General features: G+C 47.6%; 2 protein-coding genes across 2 annotated transcripts; one reads left to right on the top strand and one right to left on the bottom strand.

The window, feature by feature from the left end:
• Positions 1–189: 189 nt before the first annotated feature.
• Positions 190–10,123, bottom strand: ING5 (inhibitor of growth family member 5). Its single transcript, XM_065640549.1, has 8 exons — positions 9,978–10,123; positions 9,589–9,660; positions 7,549–7,715; positions 5,909–6,020; positions 4,992–5,085; positions 3,889–4,024; positions 3,673–3,734; positions 190–2,776 (listed from the first exon to the last, which is right to left on the bottom strand). Exons 1-8 carry the CDS (start codon positions 10,012–10,014, stop codon positions 2,734–2,736), a joined length of 723 nt encoding a protein of 240 aa, XP_065496621.1. The 5' UTR covers positions 10,015–10,123; the 3' UTR covers positions 190–2,733.
• Positions 10,053–19,966, top strand: DTYMK (deoxythymidylate kinase). The gene is made up of 5 exons (XM_065640550.1): positions 10,053–10,438; positions 12,421–12,529; positions 13,344–13,434; positions 16,968–17,165; positions 19,453–19,966. The coding sequence occupies exons 1-5, from the start codon at positions 10,219–10,221 to the stop codon at positions 19,561–19,563; spliced, it is 729 nt and encodes a 242-aa protein (XP_065496622.1). The 5' UTR covers positions 10,053–10,218; the 3' UTR covers positions 19,564–19,966.
• Positions 19,967–20,252: the final 286 nt, after the last annotated feature.

Genomic DNA, 20,252 nt, shown 5'->3' with positions numbered 1-20,252 from the left:
GCAGCCCTGGTTCTGCCAGGCCCAGGGCGGTGCCGCCGCCTTCAGCGCGCACACGGCGCATGCGCGCAACCCTGGTCCTGCCAGGCCCAGGGCGGTGCCGCCGCCCTCAGCGCGCACATGGCGCATGCGCGCAACCCGTCCGCGCCCCACCGCCCACAACACACACTCGTAACATCGGTTCCCAAAAATATTTTATTTATAACAATATATCCATTATCACGATTCAAAAATACAGATATACTTTCTTTTTTTTTTTTTAACTTTACATTCCTTTTAATAAAAAGATTTATTTTCCATTTACAAAGGGAACACGGATCTAATTCCTTTAAAAAAATAGAACCATTGAATTAAAGGCATTTCACCTCCAGTTTGGACGAGCTGGGATAAAGCTGAACCCCGCAGGGATTTGAGGGATTTTGACAATCTTAAGCAGAACATTCCTTTATGTATCACAGTCTCATTCACCCTTCTCCAGAAAAGTGTAGCTAACACTGTACATTCAAAATTCAGGAGAAAGACTTAAATCCTTTCGTAAGCAAAAACGAAGGCCTAATGGTATTTCTGTCAATAAGGAGTTATAAAAAAAAAAAAAAAAAAAAAAAAAAGAAAATATCTCTAAAGCCAGGTGCGAGTGGCCAAGGAGCCTGTCAGAGCCCCATGCTGGTGTGTTCCCGGTGGGACGGTTTATTGCTGGCATCAGATGTTGACACCTCAGAGATGTTAAGTCCTAAAGAGGAGGATGTTGCACCTCACGCTACTTCCTAGCGAAGCATCTTTCCAAAAATAAAACCCAAATGGCATCAGCTCTAGTCTCCAGGACGCGTTATTTGTCTGTGTGCTTTCCCAGTGCCATCGCAATGGCAACAGCCACGAATGCGCGTCATCCTGTAAAGACACCTACAGAAATTCGTATACAACACGTGGAGCGATGACATGGGGCGGAGAGAGGCGCAGCATCGCACTTTAAATGGAAGGAGCCTAGAAACTTGGCGTTTTTTCCCCGGCAGATGCAATAAATCACGATGTCCACAGGAAAGCTGTCTCAGTATCGACAGGTTTCTTCTGTCAGTCCCGACTCGCAGCATCTGCAAAGTCCGACAGAGCGGAGCAGGGAAGGAAAATCGGCGAGAACCGCGTTCTACTTTCTTTAATCACAAAACACAAGTGAGAGGGTCAGTGTAACAGGGGAAAAATGTCTTTCTTTCCTTTTGGAAACAGGTGCCAGAATCTGACTAGAAGTGTTTGTTGTTTTTTTTTCCTTCTTCACTGTTTACTCAGATCATTTCTATAGCAGAACAAAAGGCCAAATTCACGGACTCTGGGCTGTGCTGTTGCATTGGGGCTTTTTTATTTTCCCTCTCCACCAGCAGAACCACCTACCCCTGCAACATCTTTTATTGTAGGGGGGTAAGCCCCATAATACAGGAGATATATATGAATACAAGAGTGATTTCTGCTCTTCCCTCAATTTCTGCCTCCTCTGTAACTCACAGGAAGGGAAAACAAAACCAAACCAAACCACAAACCAGAAAAACTTCTGTTTTCCTACTCCTGATTTCCTTGTCTTCCTTCCCCTGGGGTGACAGCAAGGATTCACATTCAGAACCTGAAAGGCAGCTTAAAGAGATCAAGAAGATGCAAATGGACCCCCATTATAAAAAATAAGAGACAAGAGGTTGTTTTCAAACATTCCTGCTCAATGGCTTTCTTCAACGGCACATGCTTCATAGCAAATGCTGTTCAAACCCCCACAGGGATGTACACATGTCCTCAAGTCCTTCTCTTAAAAACTCTTTTCCCAGGTGCCACACAGGCAAATAAGAGTCAGAAAAAAAAAAAAATCAGGCCTTCATCTTATTTTATGAATAAATCCGACCTTCTAAGAATACTGTAGGTTTCATCTTCACAGTAAGGGACTTAAAGGATCTTCAGAGAAATGGCAACGGCCAGGAAAGGTAACGCGCTCTTCACTATTACAAATAAATGCTGCAGGACAATTCCTTTGCTATTTAAAGGTTTTCTCCCAAAAGAGACCAACCTTTTCTAGAAGTGGGTGTAAAGTCAAACGGTTCGCTTCTGTTTAGGTTCATGTGTAGGGGGGCAAGATCAAGTAAAATAAAGGCAGTGCAGAGGTAGACAGAAGAAATTCCCCAAAAAGAAAAGACACGATCACAGCTCTTTCCCGTCCCTGCCCTGTCAGTGCTTGGCTTCGAGGAAACGGACGCGGGGAACAGGTCACCAGCTTTCCCGCTCCTTTCTGTGCTAAAAAACTATACAACAAATCAACTTCACACCTAAATATGGAGCCAACATCTTCTGTGCAGGCTGTTCTGGAGAAAATTACTTCTTCTCTACCACGCCAAGCTCCAGATTAAGCAATTTCCACGATGGGGATGTGGAAGACACGGGTATTTCCTTCTCCTGCAACGTGGTTTCACAGACTCCGATGAACTAGCGGAGACCACAGGCACTTCATAGTAACACTGATTTCAGTGCTGTGCAAGCGTGACATAAATAAAACCCCTGTGGCAAAGGGATTTGGGACTCTCTCCCCAAGTCATTTTCTTATGACAGGATGGGAATGACAACTGGCCACTGGATAATTAAATATCATACCAGAAAAAGAAGGGTAGCTTAGAAGGAAAAAAAAAATAATCAAAGATAATATTGCAACATGAGTGGAGGAATATATTAAATTCTTCTTGCCTCGGAGGACGCATTCCTCTCTACTCCTTACTTCTTTTTCTTTCTTTCCTGAACACAACGAGGACAAAACCTACACGGAAAGAGAGGCAGTGATTAGTTCCTGAAGTTAACGACACATAGACCAAGAACTTTTTATTATTTGGGAACGAGTGGGTGGGAGGGTGGTCTAAAAGCAGCCAATTCGAGTAAATGCAACGATTTCCAGGACATGCGGGGAGCTGGACAAACAGGAAAGGAACCGCAGCAGCTCGGGTGGGCAGAAGTGACAGCAGTGGGAGGGTCCCAGGGCTCCTCGCCCCCTCAGGGCTGTGATTCACTTGATTTCCTTCTAGAAGTTACTCCAAGTAACTTCTCCAAGTTTGCCACACAAGCTTCCTCAACAGGCAAACAAAAATAGACACGTTCCTCCGACTCATTCCTTCCTCTCCCTCCGACTTAAGCCAGTTTCTGATGGGCATCTTGTTAATTAGATGAGAGCAGCCCATTAAACAGAAACTAAATACAGAACAAGCCCACGGTTCTTTCCAAGATGAGCACATACATAAAATCTAGAGCAGTCTTCAAACTCTGCTTCCAGAAGTAAAAAACCAAAACAAAACAACAAACAAAAAACAATCTCTTCGCAATTTTAACCACAGCCATGTGATAACACAGCAAACCTGAGCCGGATCACGTACACTTTACACAAGCCTCAGATCAAAACGTGCTGTTTATCGCACAATTTTGCATACGCCCAGGTCCTTGTTTTGCTCCCACTAGAATCTAAAGACTCCTGTGGAAGGAGATATTAGAAAAAACGTTTCCCTTGTACCTTCGCACAAACACAATCCCAAACCGTAGAGGATGCAAACCCCCTGAGGACAAGAGCAAAGCTCCTCTGTCGGGAAGGGTCACAACGGGTTTTGTGATTCTTGAGGGAAATTTTAGCCGGATAAAAATCAAAAAGCTGTATGTTGTCATACTCACCATTTCCCTTTTGGTTTGGTGGTGAGGTCCACACAGGCAAAGTGGAACCACTCGATCGGGCACTGCAAAACAGAAAGGAAAAAACCCTCAGAAGAGATGCTCAGCGTTTCACAAACGTTCACTTTGTACGATCTAACTGAGCGAGTCCCCCCGGCTAGGTTTTCACAGCGCTGTGATGTAGCAAACGCCTGAAAATAGATCATCTCCAGTGCTTACGTCTGGGTTGTCACAGCCGATCATCTCTCCGTAGGACACCTGGTGACACAAGCAGTAGGTGGGTTCATTGGGGTCCACCGGCATGTCCAGGACATCTGAGGGATGCACCGACAGGATGGTGTCAGCAAACTCAGACCTGCGGACGAGGAAAAGGTTCAGGACAAAATGCTTGTCACCCTTCAGGCAACACCGTGTCTCCAAGATTTAAATCCCACCTGGGAAAATTGGCTTTTAACAAGATCTTCCCTAAAACACACTGAGTCTGCATTAGAGTTTAGATCACATTATCACATATTAGCCAATAATTGAAACAACAAGGTAGGTTGGATCAAACACAAACCATGAGCTTGACTATAAAGGATTAAGAGAATCATTTGCAGACACCAGGACTACAATAACAAAATTAGCTACAGATCACTTCTGCTTGTGGACAGAAGAATATTTCCCCCCCCTAATCTGTTTTAATATACATTATTATCTCATTATCAGGTACGAGTGAACCTGCCTGCTCTGACAGGAAAGTACTCAGTTGACATGTCAGTAACAGTCAACAAAAAACTATTTTTAGTTTTCTGCCCCTCCTGCAAATATCAGAATTAACAGAGTCCCTTTAGTACACATCGTATCACAGAGAGGGGACATGCTTTGTTCCTTGCTGCACAAAGCCAAATTAGATTATTCAAGACTATCTAAGACACGATTCTCTGAAAACAACCCCCAGGATTCTCCAAGAGTTCTAGATAACAATACAACATCCGTTTTTCTCTTGATGGGCAAGTGTTACTTTATACAATCAAGACCACAAGCAACTGTTAAAAATAGCCCCATGACAAAAATCAAAGCTATTTACCCCCAGCTTGCCAAAAGCAGCAATGCTGATCTTGCCCTTCCAGTCCGAGGGCATTCCAGGCACGCTGAGTTTCCACATGCCGAGCAAGGAGTTAATTAATAAAGCAGGACGCTAATGAAATGGAGTGAGACCACAACACTCTCGACACCGCTCACCAGCCAGACGTGAGCCATAAATAGGGTAACACAAGCCTGTGGAAAATTCATGAAGTGTCAAGCCCGAGTCCCCGGAGCTGCGCCTGGGTCTGTCTTACCCTCCTTTGAGTTTCTTTTTCTTTGGTGTATCTTCCTCAGACGCTCGCCTGCCTCGGCCGCGGGAGCTTCTTTTCTCTTTCTGACTTCGTCCCTCTGTAAAAGGAAAAAAAATTCATCATTTCAACCGATCTGAAAACCAGAAACATCCCCAAACGTTTTGCCTTTCATGCATTTATCATTTAAAAAACCTTATTTCATACGTAAGTGAATACAAATGCTGATTCTGAAATACATTTTTGTGCCACAAACTGGCAAGTAGTAGAGCAAGAAACTCTTGCGTTCACAATTTTGGCAATTAAATCACTGCAGCCCAATACGAACCCATTTCATTGCACACGATACAAATAGCATTGTATTTGATTAGACATGCTGCAATATTTCTTTTAAAAATCTCAGTACACTTTAAAACACTCAGCCAGTCAACTGGTTACTCAATAACTAATGTAACTTATTTTAATCCCCGACCTTACCCCTTATTTCACAGTTCAAAGGTGTAAAACGTGCTGGCGTTCACCACGCTCGGGTTTCACTGTCATCACACGAGATTTCCAGCACACATTACAAAAAAAAATGGTACCGTGCCTTTACCTCCTAATTTTTCGTGCTGTTCTCAGCTTCATTAGCACTCAAATTCTGGCAAAAGGAGGAAAAAAGACAAATGTCTTCTCCTCAAAAAGAGCTTAGAACTGACTCAGTAACAGTTCAAGCCTGAAACTAAAACTGTGACACTCCAGAGCTGTAAGAACACCAGCTAGAATTTTCCTCATCTACTGTCCACTGTAAATATTTGAAGAGTACTAAAAACAAGTAGAGAAGACGCTATGGTGTAACTTTTATCCCTCCAGAATATTTTATATTTTAGCCTTTCTGGTTAGATATGCACAGAAGGGCTGTCAAGCGTCTAAAAGTTACGCACTTTTCAGGCTTCGAGATCCAGAGTTTTCAAAGTCGCTGCCTTCCAGTTTATCTTTCAGATCAGCCTCGAACCGCGCCAAGTCCGCATCCAGCCGGCGGATGTGCTTATCCACCTGCACAAAGAGGAAACCACAAACCAAATCAGAAAAAATAAAAATTAAAATCCTCAAATGAAACCAGGAAGGTCTAGTGACTCGGCCCTCATCGGCACGAAAAGGAATATGTGACTTCAGAGCAAGGCGTGAAAGGGGGAGCAAACTATGGACCAAAGGGAAATGGGAGATGCAAAGGGAATTAACACAGAGAAAAAAAAAAAGAAAGAGCCAGAGGAAAACAGGCAAAACAAAAGGACCCAGTTCCTCTACAGACAAAGGAAGGAAAAGGGGAGGAGGTGGCACAAAGGAGACTCAAAGCAACTCGGATTCGTGGTTTGCAGAACACCACAACATGATGAGGAGTATTAAAAATAATTGTTTTCTCCCTGCAATTTTCAAAATGTCCATGAAAAGTGTTGAGCAGATCAGCCTATTTTTCCTGGCTTTTCACTGGGATCCTCTTAAAAGAAATTTAGTAATAAATACAGGCTTCTGCTGACTCCAATATTGAGAAAAATCCACGTTCAGCAAGTTCCTTGTATCACTCTGGCTACAATAACGTAGTTTTCAGAACAGAGACGTAGCGAAGGTATTTCAAGCCACCCCCAGATAGTGTTTCCACAGCACCTGGTCCTCAAATTAGCTGTTATCTAGAATGGTTTTCCATCCCTGTGAAATAATTTCCTTCCCTGCAGTATCTGATGGCAATAACATGTGCTGCAGGTGTAGCAGAACCCAAAGCATCTCTAGAAGCTGGAGGAAACACACCAATACCGTCAAATGGATAAAATAGAGAGAAAGAAAAGTTATTCAAGGGACAGCTAAATGGATACAGGAGTAGGGGCAGAAGAAAAGTGGAAAGCTGCATCTTAATAGAAATGAGATTTTCCCACCAGGTCCACTGAGGGAAGTTTGATGTCCAACATACAACCAGAATAGTGGAGCTGACAGGTCCACTCTGACACTTGGAAACCAAGGAAATTGAAAATATTTCCTTTAATTCTTCCACAATGTAGAATTTTACTTCAAAAACATTGCTTACAAATAAGAGCAGCCCTAAATAAATCACTGGGTGACAGGGGAGCTGCTGGGGAGGAGGGAGTGGGGTAAATTTGCTGACATTATTACGTATCAGAGGAATAGTATTGATCAAGAAGTTTCCAAGCGTGATCACAGAATCATAGAATCACTTAATCCCAGGTTGGAAGGGCCCACAAGGATCATCTGGTCCAACCTTTCCTGGCAAAAGCCCGGTCTAGATGAGCTGGCCCAGCACCCTGTCCAGCTGCAATCTTAAACGTGTCCAATGCTGGGGAATCCACCACTTCCCTGGGGATATTAAACCAATGGCTGATTGTTCTTATAGTGAAAAATTCCCCTCTTGTGTCATTTAAGCCTACTTGACACAGAATCCGTAACACAAGAGGAGGCTTTCCGGAGAGGGCAACAGTAAGAAAAATAAGCTTGAGAACTCCTAATTTGTTTCAGTCAGATATTCCAGAGCAAACCCCTTTTTAAGAGAAGCCCCGCTGGCTGCGATCCTCACCATCTCGTAGGTCTGCATGGCCAGCTGCACTTTATCGTCACTGTACTCCTTGCATTTGCTGTAGGCGCTCTGGATTTTCTTCAGGTGTTCCACTCGCTCCTCGGGCAACATGTTCTTCACTGATTCAATGTATTCTGCAGCAAGACTGTCAATTTCTGCTTTCTTATCTGAAAAGGAGACACAGAATGCACAGGTGAGAAAGTAATCTTCCAAAGGCACCGTTTTCTCCTTCTACCTCTCTACAGTATTTACAACACCCCTTCTGACAGTTTTTCTGACTTCCCCATATCCCTTCATGTATTTACGTTTCTTTAAGAAAATTGAATTAAACATATTCACTCTTCAACACTTGTGTGATTCTGATTTCTCAAGCGTTTCACAGTTAAATTCAGGAGGAGCTCACAGTTCAGACCAGAAACAGACCCGCGTGTTCACAAACTTCAGCCTCTGCCCACCCACAGCACGTTACATTTGCTGCGCAGCCGTTTACCATTCTAATGCTTCAAACTGAAAGTCTTTAACGCGCAACCAGATACCAAGATAAGCCTCAACAAAGACAAAAAATTGGTCTTACAAGTCACAGCAATTACAGCTCAGTAGTTGTGCAAATATGCGCAAGCGAGGCCATCCAAGGGGCTATTGGGTGCAGTGATCACAGGGTGACAAACTGACACAAAACTGCTGGAAAAAAAATCTAATTCTATGAGCTGGAGCTCTCTTGGAAAATTAACAAATGCTGCGGAGCACTCAGGTTGAGAAAGGGAAAAGTGGTAGAGGGGAGATGTGTCCTCTAAAGCCGAGTGTCTTCTCATCCTTCAGGTGGAGGACCTGGTCGACTTACCGCAATCCCTGAACATGTCGTCATTATCATCTAAATGAATGAATCCTGTCAGCAATTGCCAACCTATGGATATGTAAATCCTGTCAGCTTTGGGTCAGTCTGCTCACATAACAAAGAGGGACTTGCACAACCTTGCAGCTTTAGACATTTTGAAGTGCACACTTCCCTGTCCTGCTTTAACGCATCTCGAGACTGTTGGATAAAGTGTCCCCGAGCTGAACGTTGCTCATTAGATGCTAAAATGATTATGTAACCAATATGCAAATGTGCAACCAATTGGTTCTTTAGGGCTGCCCTGAGGGTGATATGGTTTTGTATATGATGTCTGGTACTTTTCTATCTGGTGTGTTTGACTTTCTTCCAGCATCCAGGCTTGGGCAGCTTTATAATAAACAGTGTCTCGGCTCTTGAAAGGGAGAAATAAGCTTAACAGCAGAGTCAATTATACTGCTAAGCGGCATTCTTTATTTTATCGGCACTGGGAACACTGGGGATCATCCTCCATCAGCGTTCCGAAGACCGGATGACTCAGAATCATCACAACTCTCGTCGCCTGTTTCTCACTTCTCTAGATCAGCAAACCACCTCACATCACCTCTGCCACTAAGCTGACAGAAGCTGCGGCAGCAATAACAGACGGTTCATGCACGAAGACACGTGTTGACCCTTCTCAAAAGAGCCATACAAGACACAATTAAAGAGTGGGAGCCTTGAAACGGAGAAATAAACTTAACAGCAAAGTCAATTATACTGTGAAGCACTGGGGAGCTCTGGGGATCATCCTCCATAAGTGCTCCAAAGACTGGATGCACTTGTGTTGCTTATATTCACGTAATTATTACATACGCGTTAAAATTTTTGAAAATTTTGACATACATCTATACTAAGAAATAATTGATGATGTTAATCATAATTGTTTAGTTTCTTACTTACATCTATTAATTATTAAATGTAAGCCAAGCACTCTGCTTCTAAACAACGTGTTACTTAATCTTTTGTCTCCCTCTTGTCGTGCAGAAGGATCTGAAACTTGAGAAATATCCCGGTTTGCAGGTGGTCAGAAGGTATTTATCTCACGTCGATTGGTTAATGACGGGTACGCCTTTTGCAATTAAATCGCAGTGTACATTAATTTGGCAGCTTCTCTCCACTGTCTGCTCAACTGGGCCCATCCTCACGCCCGGCGCCAACAAACGCACCTTCTGTCCTCTGATCCAGCTCCCGCATCAGCTGGAAGTTCCTCTGCAGCTCACACGGCAGGTTCTCGATACCTGGAACGGAAACACCCATCGACTCCACTGCCCGTTCTCCTCCCGGGTCCCGCCGGAGAACGAGGCCTCGCACCGGGAGGCCGCAGCTGCGGCCCGGCCGCTGTCACTGCGCCGCCCGCCATGGCCTCCGCGCCCGGCGCGCAGCGATGACGTCTGCCGGCGGCGGCTGATGACGCCAGCAGGGCGCCGCCCCCCCCCGCCCAGCCCGTGGCGCAGTTCTAATTCCCGCCGCCGCCTCCCGCCGCGGCCGCCGCCGTGCCCGCCGTGTCCCCCCCGCCGCCTCCCGCCGCCCGCCACCCCCCCGGCCCCGCGCTCACTGTCCAGGTAGTGCTCCAGGTACATGGCGGTCGCCATCTTGCGGCCCGCTTCCCGCCGCCGCTTCCCGCCGCCTGCCTGGCCCGCATTACAAGCGCCGCGGCCCGGGCCTCATCCCATATTCACAGCGCGCCCAGCGCCTATTGGTCGCCGGGGACGCGCCTGCTGAATATTCATGAGGGGGCGGGCCCGGCGGGGGGCGGAGCCTCGCTTCCCGCCTCACCGCGTAACCTTAGCGCCTCTATGTCCTCCCGCCGCCTAGAGCGGCCCTGGGGAGCTCGCTGGGATTGGCCGGGCGGCGGCGGAAGGGGCGGGGCGGGCGGAGGGCGCGCAATGGCGGGCCGGCGCGGAGCGCTGATCGTGCTGGAGGGTGTGGACCGGACCGGGAAGAGCACCCAGAGCCGGCGGCTGGTGGAGGCGCTGCGGGCACAGGGGCACCGCGCCGACCTCCTCCGCTTCCCGGGTACGGGGCCGCCGGTGCCCGCGGGGGTTGGCGGCGGGGAGAGGGAGGAACGGCCGGGCCGGGGAGTGCGGGGCCGCGTCTGAGGGCCCTGTGGTACCGGCGAGGAGAAGCTGCCGTCCCGCAAACCCGTGGTGTTGTCCGCGCCCCTGCCCTGTATGAGCTCCCTTTCCCTCACGACCTGCTCGTCTCTACAAAACTTCTGGTTTTCTGTTGCTCTTTTTTTCCCCCTCACTTAATTTTTTGGGGATTTGGGCCCCTAAACAGTCTGGGCTGCTGTGGGCAGGCACATTGTAAGCTCGTTGGACACGCTTTGAGGCCAAATTAAATGTGTTGCAAACCTGGTTTAAGCTGGCAATGCTGCTTTAAGAAGTTAAACTGTTTATCTGTTTATGCTTTAGCGTTTACCAGCCACAAGAAAATTACCTTCACTTTGGGAACACAAAGTCCACCTGCACAACAGTTTAAAATTTCTTGACACAACTGTATGCTTTTAAACTGCGATTAAGGCAATTGCTTTCAGCGTTCCTCAGTTTATCCCACTCTCACCAGCACCAGTTTCTTGCTCCAGGTTTTGCGAGGCTGCTTTACAAGCTGATTTAGGTACGGACCGTGAAGAGATGCTGCCAAATTAACATATACTGTGATTAATTTACAAAAGACATACCCATCATTATCCACTTGGCATGATCAATGCTTTCTGACCACCTGTAAAACGAGGGGATATTTTTCAAGTTTTAGATCCTTCTGCACAACAAGAGGGAGATAGAAAATTAAGTAACATTGTTTAGAAGCAGAGGGCTTAATTTATATTTAGCTAATAACAGATGTAACTAAACAATTATAACCAACATCATCAATTATTTCTTAGTATAGATGTATATCAAAATTTTCAAAAACTCTAACACATATGTAATAATTATGTGAATATAAGCAATGCAAGAGCATCCAGTGTTTGGAGCACTTATGGAGGATGATCCCCAGCGCTGATAATAAAGAATGCCGCTTAACGATATAATTGACTCTGCTGTTAAGTTTATTTCTCTGTTTCACCGGCACTGAAAAGTTGGCAAAAAGACCCCGTGGCGCTGCTTTGAATGTGCTAAAAAGCCGGAGCTTTTATCCAGCATGCTGGACGCAGGGAGGATCTTCCCTCTAATCAAGTGCACGTGTGATTCACATTTCTTGGTATTTAGTACAGATACCAACTGCACTTTCATTCATTTCTACCCCTTAGTTCATGCATTAAACGCAGATTATTTCCATAATCACTTTGTCGAAAGTCCTGATTTGGTATTCGAGGCTCTTCATCTGGGGTCTCTTTGCATTCCGGTGCCCCTTGGATGACAAGTGCTGGCTCCTTGACCTGGTTTCTTGAGCGTGTGTGTTGTCGTTCTGTGTTACTGCACAGCAAACGTCACGTAGCTCTTTCTTCATCTAGCGGAACATCCCTCTTGCTCAGCTTGCAAACCAAGAACATCCCGCTTTGCCTTGTGTCCAACCTGCAGCTCTTGTTTCTCTATGAGTATCCTGTTACTTTAGGTCTAGTCTTGTTACATTAGGCCTGGTCTTGTTGCATTAGGCCTTGTGAGGTTTCTAAGAGACTTTTGTTCTTCTTATCAGTACATCCAGCCCTGGACCCCTCCAACCCGTGACAGATGGACTCCCATCCTGGGACAGACTGATCTCCCATGTGTGACAGACAGACAGACAGACCCTCCCACCTCTGACAGACAGACCAGCTCCCTCCCACCTGTGACAGACAGACAGACCCTCCCCACCATCAGACAGACTCATTTCCCACAGGCTCCCTCCCCGCTCTGGACAGACTAACTTCCACCCGTGACAGATAAACAAACGCCCATTGCAGACAGACTGGCCTCCCACCCGTGACAGACAGACTGACATTCTGTGGGACAGACAGATGCCCCGTTGGTGAGAGCGGCTCAGGGCAGCGTGTCTCCTTGTCCCCCTGTGTCTTCCAGAGCGAACGACGGAGATCGGGCGGTTGATCAGCTCCTACCTGCTGAAGGAGAAGAACCTGGAGGATCACACCGTTCACCTACTCTTCTCTGCCAACCGCTGGGAACACGTGTAAACACCTTTGTTCAGTTGTAAAAACAAAATGCACGGCGCTGATCCTCCCGAGGGTTTTAGCTCGCAGTGGGTACAGGAGGTACAAGAGTACGACCCTGTTTAGTGAGGGAAACATGGCTGGAAGCGGCTTTGGATTTAACCTTAGATCAAATGGCACTGTTTGTTTTTTTGAAATTATTAGGTGGGATATTTCCAATCCCTGTGCCCTGCTGGGTTCAAGAACTGGAGGAGCTGAGACTGTACCAGCCTAGTTTGTGAATTTACTTTCTTTGCTGAATGAAGAGACCTTGCTCAGCACGGACGTCTGTGCAAGGACAGGTTAAGGAATCATGTCCAAACAACGCTGGAAGTGGCCGCCCTGGCTTTTTGCTCCCGAGTCTTTGCGTGTGGAGCCAGGGAAATCGGCGCCGGCCGTTACTTTTACCTGGAAATCTCTATTGCAAAATGTTTTCATTTTTAAAAAAAGCGTTGCTGACTGTGCCGTAGTGGCGGTGCTGAGCAAACTGGGACAGGCAGACAAGCGAGCTGTGAGAATAAGTGTCATTATGAATAAAGGACACTTTTCTCTGACAGGGCGTATCACAAATCTTGAAGTAGGAAGAGGAAGAGTATTTGTCTGTTAGAAAACAGAATACAAATAGCTATTTATCCATGATCAGCAGCACAGATAACCCTGACACTGCTAATGATCGCTATTAATGATGACATACATTAACACTGCCCTCCTGAGTCCTTTAGATGAACTCCTTTCATTTGTATCACTATAAAGGAGTGTAACTTTATATTTTTTTTTCTCCCCCATGGATTTCAGACCATTGATGAAAGAGAAGCTACATCAAGGGATCACGCTTGTGGTTGACAGATACGCCTTTTCTGGAGTGGCCTTCACGAGCGCCAAAGAGGTGAGTGAGCCCCTTGCTGTGTTTGGGGAGTCGGCTCCAGCTGAAGGGCTGGTGGTGTTCTGGGGAAATGAAATGGAGAGATGGAAGTTCCAGCTCAGGTATTGACATGGTTTGTTTGCCGGAGTCCAGCCCTTCCCCAGGCAGGGCAAAGACACTAATTCGGTGACGTTTTGTGAATCTGGACAGACTCCTGGTTGTTGGGAAGCCTGTTTGACTCTAGAGAATGATGATGTGAGCTGATTTGAGATTCTCCATGCTTGCTCTGGCTGCTGGCCCATATATTTGCAAAGAATAACAGAACCACATGCGTTGGAAGGGATCTGTGGAGGTCACAAAGCCCAAGCTCTTGCTCCAGAGTAGCTCTAACGCAGGCTGGCTGCTCGGCGCCACATCCAGCCAAGGTCTGAGCAGCTCCAGGGCTGCAAATCCACAACCTTTCTGGGCTCTTCTTTCAGTGTTTGTTCACCTAAACAGTAAAAGTAATTTTCTTCATTTAGCCTGAATTTCTCACGTTCCTGCTTGAGCCTCTTGTGTCTGCTCTCGGGAGCAGTCAGTCCTGTGTGCCGCCCTTTGGGTCACTCTGCGCAGCTCTGACATCCTCCAGAGTCCCGTGTTCCCGTGCTCCGAGGAGCTGCCCTGGAACATCACCCAGCTCTCCTGGGCCTCTTTGTTTTCCACGTGGGTTTCCCAGGACATCCAGCTACGAGGTCACTAATAAACAGAAATCTGCTCTCCTTGAAGTCCACGCAGGTGATTCTCTTTGTCTCATTGACTCCTCTCCAGATTTTAAGCCACCATCTCATGTTCGCTGCAGCCAAGGCTGCCCTTGACCTTCACGTTTTTGACCAGTTCTTTCTTGCTTGTGAGTAACAAATCCAGGAGGGCATCTGCCCTCACTGGCTGTTAGAGAAGTTCCTTTTCCCCAGGTTTCCCGCAGCAGAGACTCAGATTCGAGAAATTCTTCTAAAATAAGTGATGTATTCCCAAGGTGCAGCGTAGAACAGCTCGAGCTGGTGCCTCCTGCAGAGGGACCCTCAGCAGGAAAAAACTTGGACAATTCCACCCACCAATCCCAGCCCCCGCCCCTCAGTTGCAAAATTAGAGTCTGGGGGTCTCCCCGTTCTTCATTGATCTCCGCATTTTCATGAGGTGGATGTCAATCCAAGTCCTGACCTTCAGTTGCTGTTTGGCACCTGCAGCTGAAGAAAATCAGTTCTTGTCAAGGGCCAGAACATTCTTCTGTCAGATCTGTCCTGGCCCTTCACGGATCTCCAGGGCCGCAGCTCCCCTGGTCTTCCAGCTTGAAGACTCTGAGGCCTTTTTTACACAATAAAAAAGAAAGTTCAAAGGTTCACAGCTTGCAGAAGTTATGCTGAGCCAACTTACTTAGGATAAGCGAGTTCGATACAAGCAGTTTCTGACCAAGTTCTACCAGAACCAGCATAGCCAGTAATTCCCTAAGCTCAGGCAGTCTGTTCCCTAACACTGCTGTATCAAGAATTTCTTCGTCACGCTCCAGAAACCTGGATTGCTTCTGCCAAGCAGGCAGGCGGGTGGTTGAGACCCTCCATGAGTTCCAGGACTTGTTGTGACCTTCTCCCAGCTGTCCAGAGGTGGTTCTGCATCTCCCTCTCTCCAGCCAGGCTGTTGCAGGCCCCACCCCAACGTCACCCACGTTTCTCTGGCTCGGTTCTGCTGCTTTCGGCTGAGCTTCTGTGTGAGCCAACACGGGCAGGTCACAAGAGCAACCAGAGGCCCTGAATGCATTTGCAAAGAGCAGATTTATTTTAGTTACCTCGCTACCGGGGGATCTCCGATGCAGCACCTGAGCTCCTGGGCAGAGGGGATGCAGGCAGAGATGCAGGCGCTGCAGAATTCAGCCCTGGTGGAAGATCAACGAGTCTGCTTGTTTCGGCCTGTGTGTGGGGATTCACACAGGCACAGTTTACCACACTGCTTTGACCTGTGCCTGCAGTGATACCTAAAATCAGCAATCATGTGTGATAAGGTGCCTTTATGACTCTTATCACAGACCTGCTATCTAAACACAGAGGTTCTACTTCTGATTTATGTGTTTTTCTATCCCCCGGCTGCAGTCGCTTGGGCGTATTTACAGTTCTCCTTGCTGTTCTTCTGCTATTCCCACACAGCCTCCATTATTGTATCATCCCCCAGATGTTTCTTCCTGGCCTCCCACCTTCAGTTCTCTGCAGATCAAACCTTCCCCTGACATATGCAGTTCAGAGCTCTCCTCCCTGGCCCAGGCTCTGGGCACAGACACTCTGGTCCCGCTTTGTCAGGTGAATCCCATTCACAGCATCCCAGGCTGGTTGGGTTGAAGGGCCCTCTGGAGACCCCCCAGTGGAACCCCCCTGCTAACGAAGGGTCACCAGAGCAGATCACACAGATGGGTCCAGGCGGGTTTGAATGTCTCCAGAGAAGGAGACTCCACACCCGCTCTGGGCAGCCTGGTCCAGGCTCTGGCACCTCCCAGCAAAGAAGTTTCTCCTCATGTTCCGATGGACCCTCCTGTGTTTCGGTCTGTGCCCGTTGCCCCTCACCCTGGTGTTGGGCACCACTGAACAGAGTCTGGTCCGTCCTCTGACACCCACCCGGAGATATTGATCCCATTGATCAGATCCCTCTCAGCTTCTCTTCTCCAGCTCAACAGCCCCAGCTCTCTCAGCCTTTCTTCATCAGAAAGATGCTGCTCCGGAGCTGTTGACCCATAAAGAGCATCCTGTGGTCGTAGAAGCTGAACCCTGCCTGCAGTACCAGCCATGCAGCTGGAAGGTGACTTACAGTCATCCCTGCCCAAGCCTTTCCCCAATTCCTGGAAGGATCGAGGAGATCCTGCCCTCCCATGCCTTGCACCCACCTCCAGCACGCCGCAGTCACTCTTGACGTGTTTAAAATCGCCCTGATGGCATCGCCAGTGCCCGAGTGGATGAGCAGTCAGCAGACAAGCCTTGGTGGTCTCCCCACAACATCATGGATTCACGTGTCCTGGTGGAAGTCTTAAAATCTGTCAACAAGATCCAAAAGTTGGAAAGCTTTGTCTCTCTTGTGTCCGGGCTGAAGTTCCTGGGGAGGGTGGGTGTTAGAAAAGATGTCTCCATGGGCCCAGAAAGATCCACACGCAAGCTGTGCCGTGTTTGTATTTGGGAGCAGCTTTCTTTGGGACCGATCACAGTCTTGGACTGCTCACAGCTGTATGGAGACTCAGAAGATGACTCAGTATTTAGCGCTGATGGGCTCTGCAGAAGAGATGTTAAAATCTCCAGCTCTCTCTGACTTCAGTAAGCTGAGAGCTGCAGAGCACTGAGCAAAACCTGGTCCCTGCAATTACCAGGACTGAATTCCCACATGGTAAGCTGGGATATCTCCGTTTCAGTTTGTACACCCGTGCTTAGTGTTTTGGGCTGCATCTCTGCTCTGTCTGTTCCTTCCCCACCCAGCTCTCCAGCTAAATTCCTTCTTTCCCTTCTTCGCATTCCTTTCACCTCAAACTCGCTTGTCTTTGTTTGGGACAGAACTTCTGCCTGGACTGGTGCAAACAGCCCGACGTTGGACTCCCAAAGCCGGATCTGATCCTGTTTCTTCAGCTGAGCCCAGAAGAAGCAGCGGAACGAGGGAACTTTGGAAATGAACGTTACGAGAACAGCTCCTTCCAAGAGAAAGTCCTGCAGTCCTTCTACCATCTGATGAAGGACAAGACGTTAAACTGGAAGGTGAGGGAAGAATGCTAACAGGCCTGTCATGGAGCAGGGTGGGGGTGTCTTGTGACAGCTCCCAAATTGTGCCCGTGGCATCTCCCTGTGCTCCTGGTCAGGGGGACACACTGGGCATCAGCCAAGGGCACTGGGACCTGTGGCAGAGAGGACACTGCACTGTCCCAGCACACCCTACAGGGCTGTGTTGGGGTGGGGAGAAGATTTTGGCAAAGAACTTTCAGGAAATCATCCTCTTTCTTAAAGGGAAGCTGACAAACCTGGGTAGGCAGCAGCAGGACACATCTGTGCTCTTCCCCGCCTCCGTTTGCTTGGGGTCTCGCAGCGTCCGCCGAGGAGCCTGGAATCGCTGCAGGTTTTTGGGGCCCTCCCTTAGCCTTTATCCCCTTCCTTCTCATGGGACCGCTCTACCTCAGCGTTTGCTGCCTTACTGTTTCCAGAAGTCTCTCCAAATACATCAGCTTTTTTTGTTCCACGCTTTTCCTTCTCGCTCGTCCCTTAGAGCTGTTTGCAGAGTGCTGCACAGTCGGGAGCTTTATACCAGAAGATGAAGCATTCCCCGTTTATCCTCTGTATATTAATAATCACCCAGGCTGAGGTTTTCTAGTGTGGGCATCCTTTTTACCATCTCCATCACCCTCCATCATGAAAAATGTGCAGAAGAATGTCCTGAAGCTGTCAAGCAGACATAGGAGGACGCGGGTTATGGATAAATTCCTACTCACCGTAAGCTGGAGGTGTACACAGATTTACCAAATTATCAGACTGCGCAATGTAAAATTAATCCTTCACAGGTAAACAGGAATCTGTAATATGAAGGAGTTTTTGTGTACTGCCAGAACCTGAAGGACCTAAATGTACAACAATCACCAAACTAGGACTTTTATTCCAATAAAAGCTATGATAGGAAATTGCCTTTCCTACCTCGCAATTAATGGAAAAAAATAGATTGATAGAAAACACACACCCTAACACAAGAAAACCAAAAAATTTAACAAAAATAAATGTGCAGTCATATGAGGCAATGTAGAACTCTTGTATAGTCTGTAAACTCTGATTTTTCCAGAGATTGCAGCAGCAGAACACATCTCTCTTATTACCTATCATCTGTTACTTTCTTCTGTTTTCTACCCATTCCTTGAAAGGAGTTTTCACATAAAGGAACACATCTGTTTAAAATACCCCAAGTGCAGATACACGTCAGAACAGAGGATGAAGAGGTGTCCCTGAAACCAGCACAGAAAGGCCTTGAGGTGCTGGAGCGACTTGAGAGATGGGAACGGAGTTGGGGAAGGGGCTGGAGCACAAGTGTGATGGGAGCGGCTGAGGGAGCTGGGGGTTCAGCTGGAGAACAGGAGCTGAGGGGAGACCTCCTGATCTCTGACCTGCCTGAAAGGAGCTTGGAGCCAGGGGGGGTCGGGCTCTGCTCCCCAGGAACAAGCGCCAGGACCAGAGGAAACGGCCTCAAGTTGCGCCAGGGGAGGTTGAGGTTGGATCTGGGGAACAATTTCTTCCCCAAAGGGCTGTGGGGCATTGGAACAGGCTGCCCAGGGCAGTGCTGGAGTCACCATCCCTGGAGGGGTTGGACAGACGGAGATGAGGTTCTCAGGGACATGGGGCAGTGCCAGGGGTGGGTAACACTTAGACGCGATGATTCTGAGGGTCTCTTCCAACCAAATGTTTCTGTGGTTCTGTGATACCAAATCCTTCTTCACGCTCAGCCATGCGGGAGTGATGCTGCTGTTCTGTAACCGTCAGGCTGAGGAACACCAGCGTTGTACAGCACAACCTCCTTCACCGACCTCTGGCAGTGTTTAAAAACCCCCGACAAATCTGAAACTGGACCATCACATGATGAATTTTTAGTGGTTCCTACGAGTGTGGGTGGAGTTCATTCTGAAGAACCACTGTAGGATCAATACCTGATGTTTCTGGGGTCTGCGGTACAGGATGAAGAACAGTTCCCAAAGACTGTCAGCAAACAACACGCAGCAGCAGCTTCTTCCATGTCATTTCATCCAGCCCCACATCTACTGCATTAATGTCTATTCCTAAATAAACTAGATTTTTCCCATTCCACTCCAGAAATAGCACACGGGAGGTGTCATTAGCTCCTTTCACTGCTCATGAAGAGTCACAGTACTGAGTAACAGGGGGAGCAGATAAAACAGCCAGGCGAGGTTTTCTCGTTTGATAGTGTTAATTGAGGAACGCATTTCTGTGTTTTTTCTCATTTGATGGTGTTAATTGAGGAACATGTTTCTGTGTTTTTTCCTCTTACAAACAGACCATGGATGCTTCAAAGGGCATCGAAGACTTGCACAGAGAAATCAAGTCCATCGCAGAGGAAACCATGCACGAGGTTCAGAATAAACCTTTGGGAGAACTCTGGAAATGAAACTTTATACAGGTTATTCTTTTCGACTGAAGGCAAAACTCACCATTTGGATCTTCCTCGCTTGGATAACTCCCCTACATCACCCGCCAGGAACTGCAGCGTAGACCCCGTGTATTCTGGGCCACCATAGTGCAGATGTCCTCATGGTTTTATCTGCTCCTCCCCTCCGGCCTGTGTAGTTCTTCCTGTATTTTATAAGTGAAAATGCGACAAGCACGTAACGAATTCCTCATTCAAACCCTCCCTATGTCAAGGAGGAGCTGTCGTGCAGGTGTGGGGGAGCCCAGGGCACAGCAGCAACAGAATTCCCTGTTTTGGGGAGCTGCCTCTCTAGTCAAACGCATCCCCTGTGCTGAAACCAGTTTGTAGAGGGCTTGCTAATAAATTACTATTTTTAACATTTCGCACAGGGCATTTTTTCCCCTTTTCTTTTTTTTCAGTATGATCACTTATCTTGTAGCAGGATATGTAGGAGGTGAAACCGCTGTGGTTCAGGCACTAAATCCAGGGCAAGCGGTTTGCTAGAGCTGTGGAATGAAGGGAACGATGAACTCGAGTCTGCTCCCCAGCTGATCAGTGAGAATGAGACAGAGACTGAGCTGCTGTGAGCAGGTAAGAGGCTGAAATGGTTGTAGGAGCTGATAGCAAGGCCAGTTTGAAGGGTGAGCAGCACATAAATTTAGACTGGT

This window comes from Caloenas nicobarica, chromosome 8 (genome assembly GCF_036013445.1).
Source record: "Caloenas nicobarica isolate bCalNic1 chromosome 8, bCalNic1.hap1, whole genome shotgun sequence".
Lineage (NCBI taxonomy): Eukaryota > Metazoa > Chordata > Aves > Columbiformes > Columbidae > Caloenas > Caloenas nicobarica.
This window is presented reverse-complemented; position numbering and strand designations above follow the sequence as displayed.

Coding starts and splice junctions, on each gene's coding strand:
- DTYMK (XM_065640550.1), top strand. CDS start 10,219: ATGTCCTCCCGCCGCCTAGAGCGGCCCTGGGGAGCTCGCTGGGATTGG. Junction 10,439..12,420: donor CGACCTCCTCCGCTTCCCGG/GTACGGGGCCGC, acceptor TGTGTCTTCCAG/AGCGAACGACGGAGATCGGG. Junction 13,435..16,967: donor CCTTCACGAGCGCCAAAGAG/GTGAGTGAGCCC, acceptor TGTTTGGGACAG/AACTTCTGCCTGGACTGGTG.
- ING5 (XM_065640549.1), bottom strand. CDS start 10,014: ATGGCGACCGCCATGTACCTGGAGCACTACCTGGACA. Junction 6,021..7,548: donor CCATGCAGACCTACGAGATG/GTGAGGATCGCA, acceptor CTCTTTGTGCAG/GTGGATAAGCACATCCGCCG. Junction 5,086..5,908: donor TGGATCTCGAAGCCTGAAAA/GTGCGTAACTTT, acceptor TTCCTTTTACAG/AGGGACGAAGTCAGAAAGAG.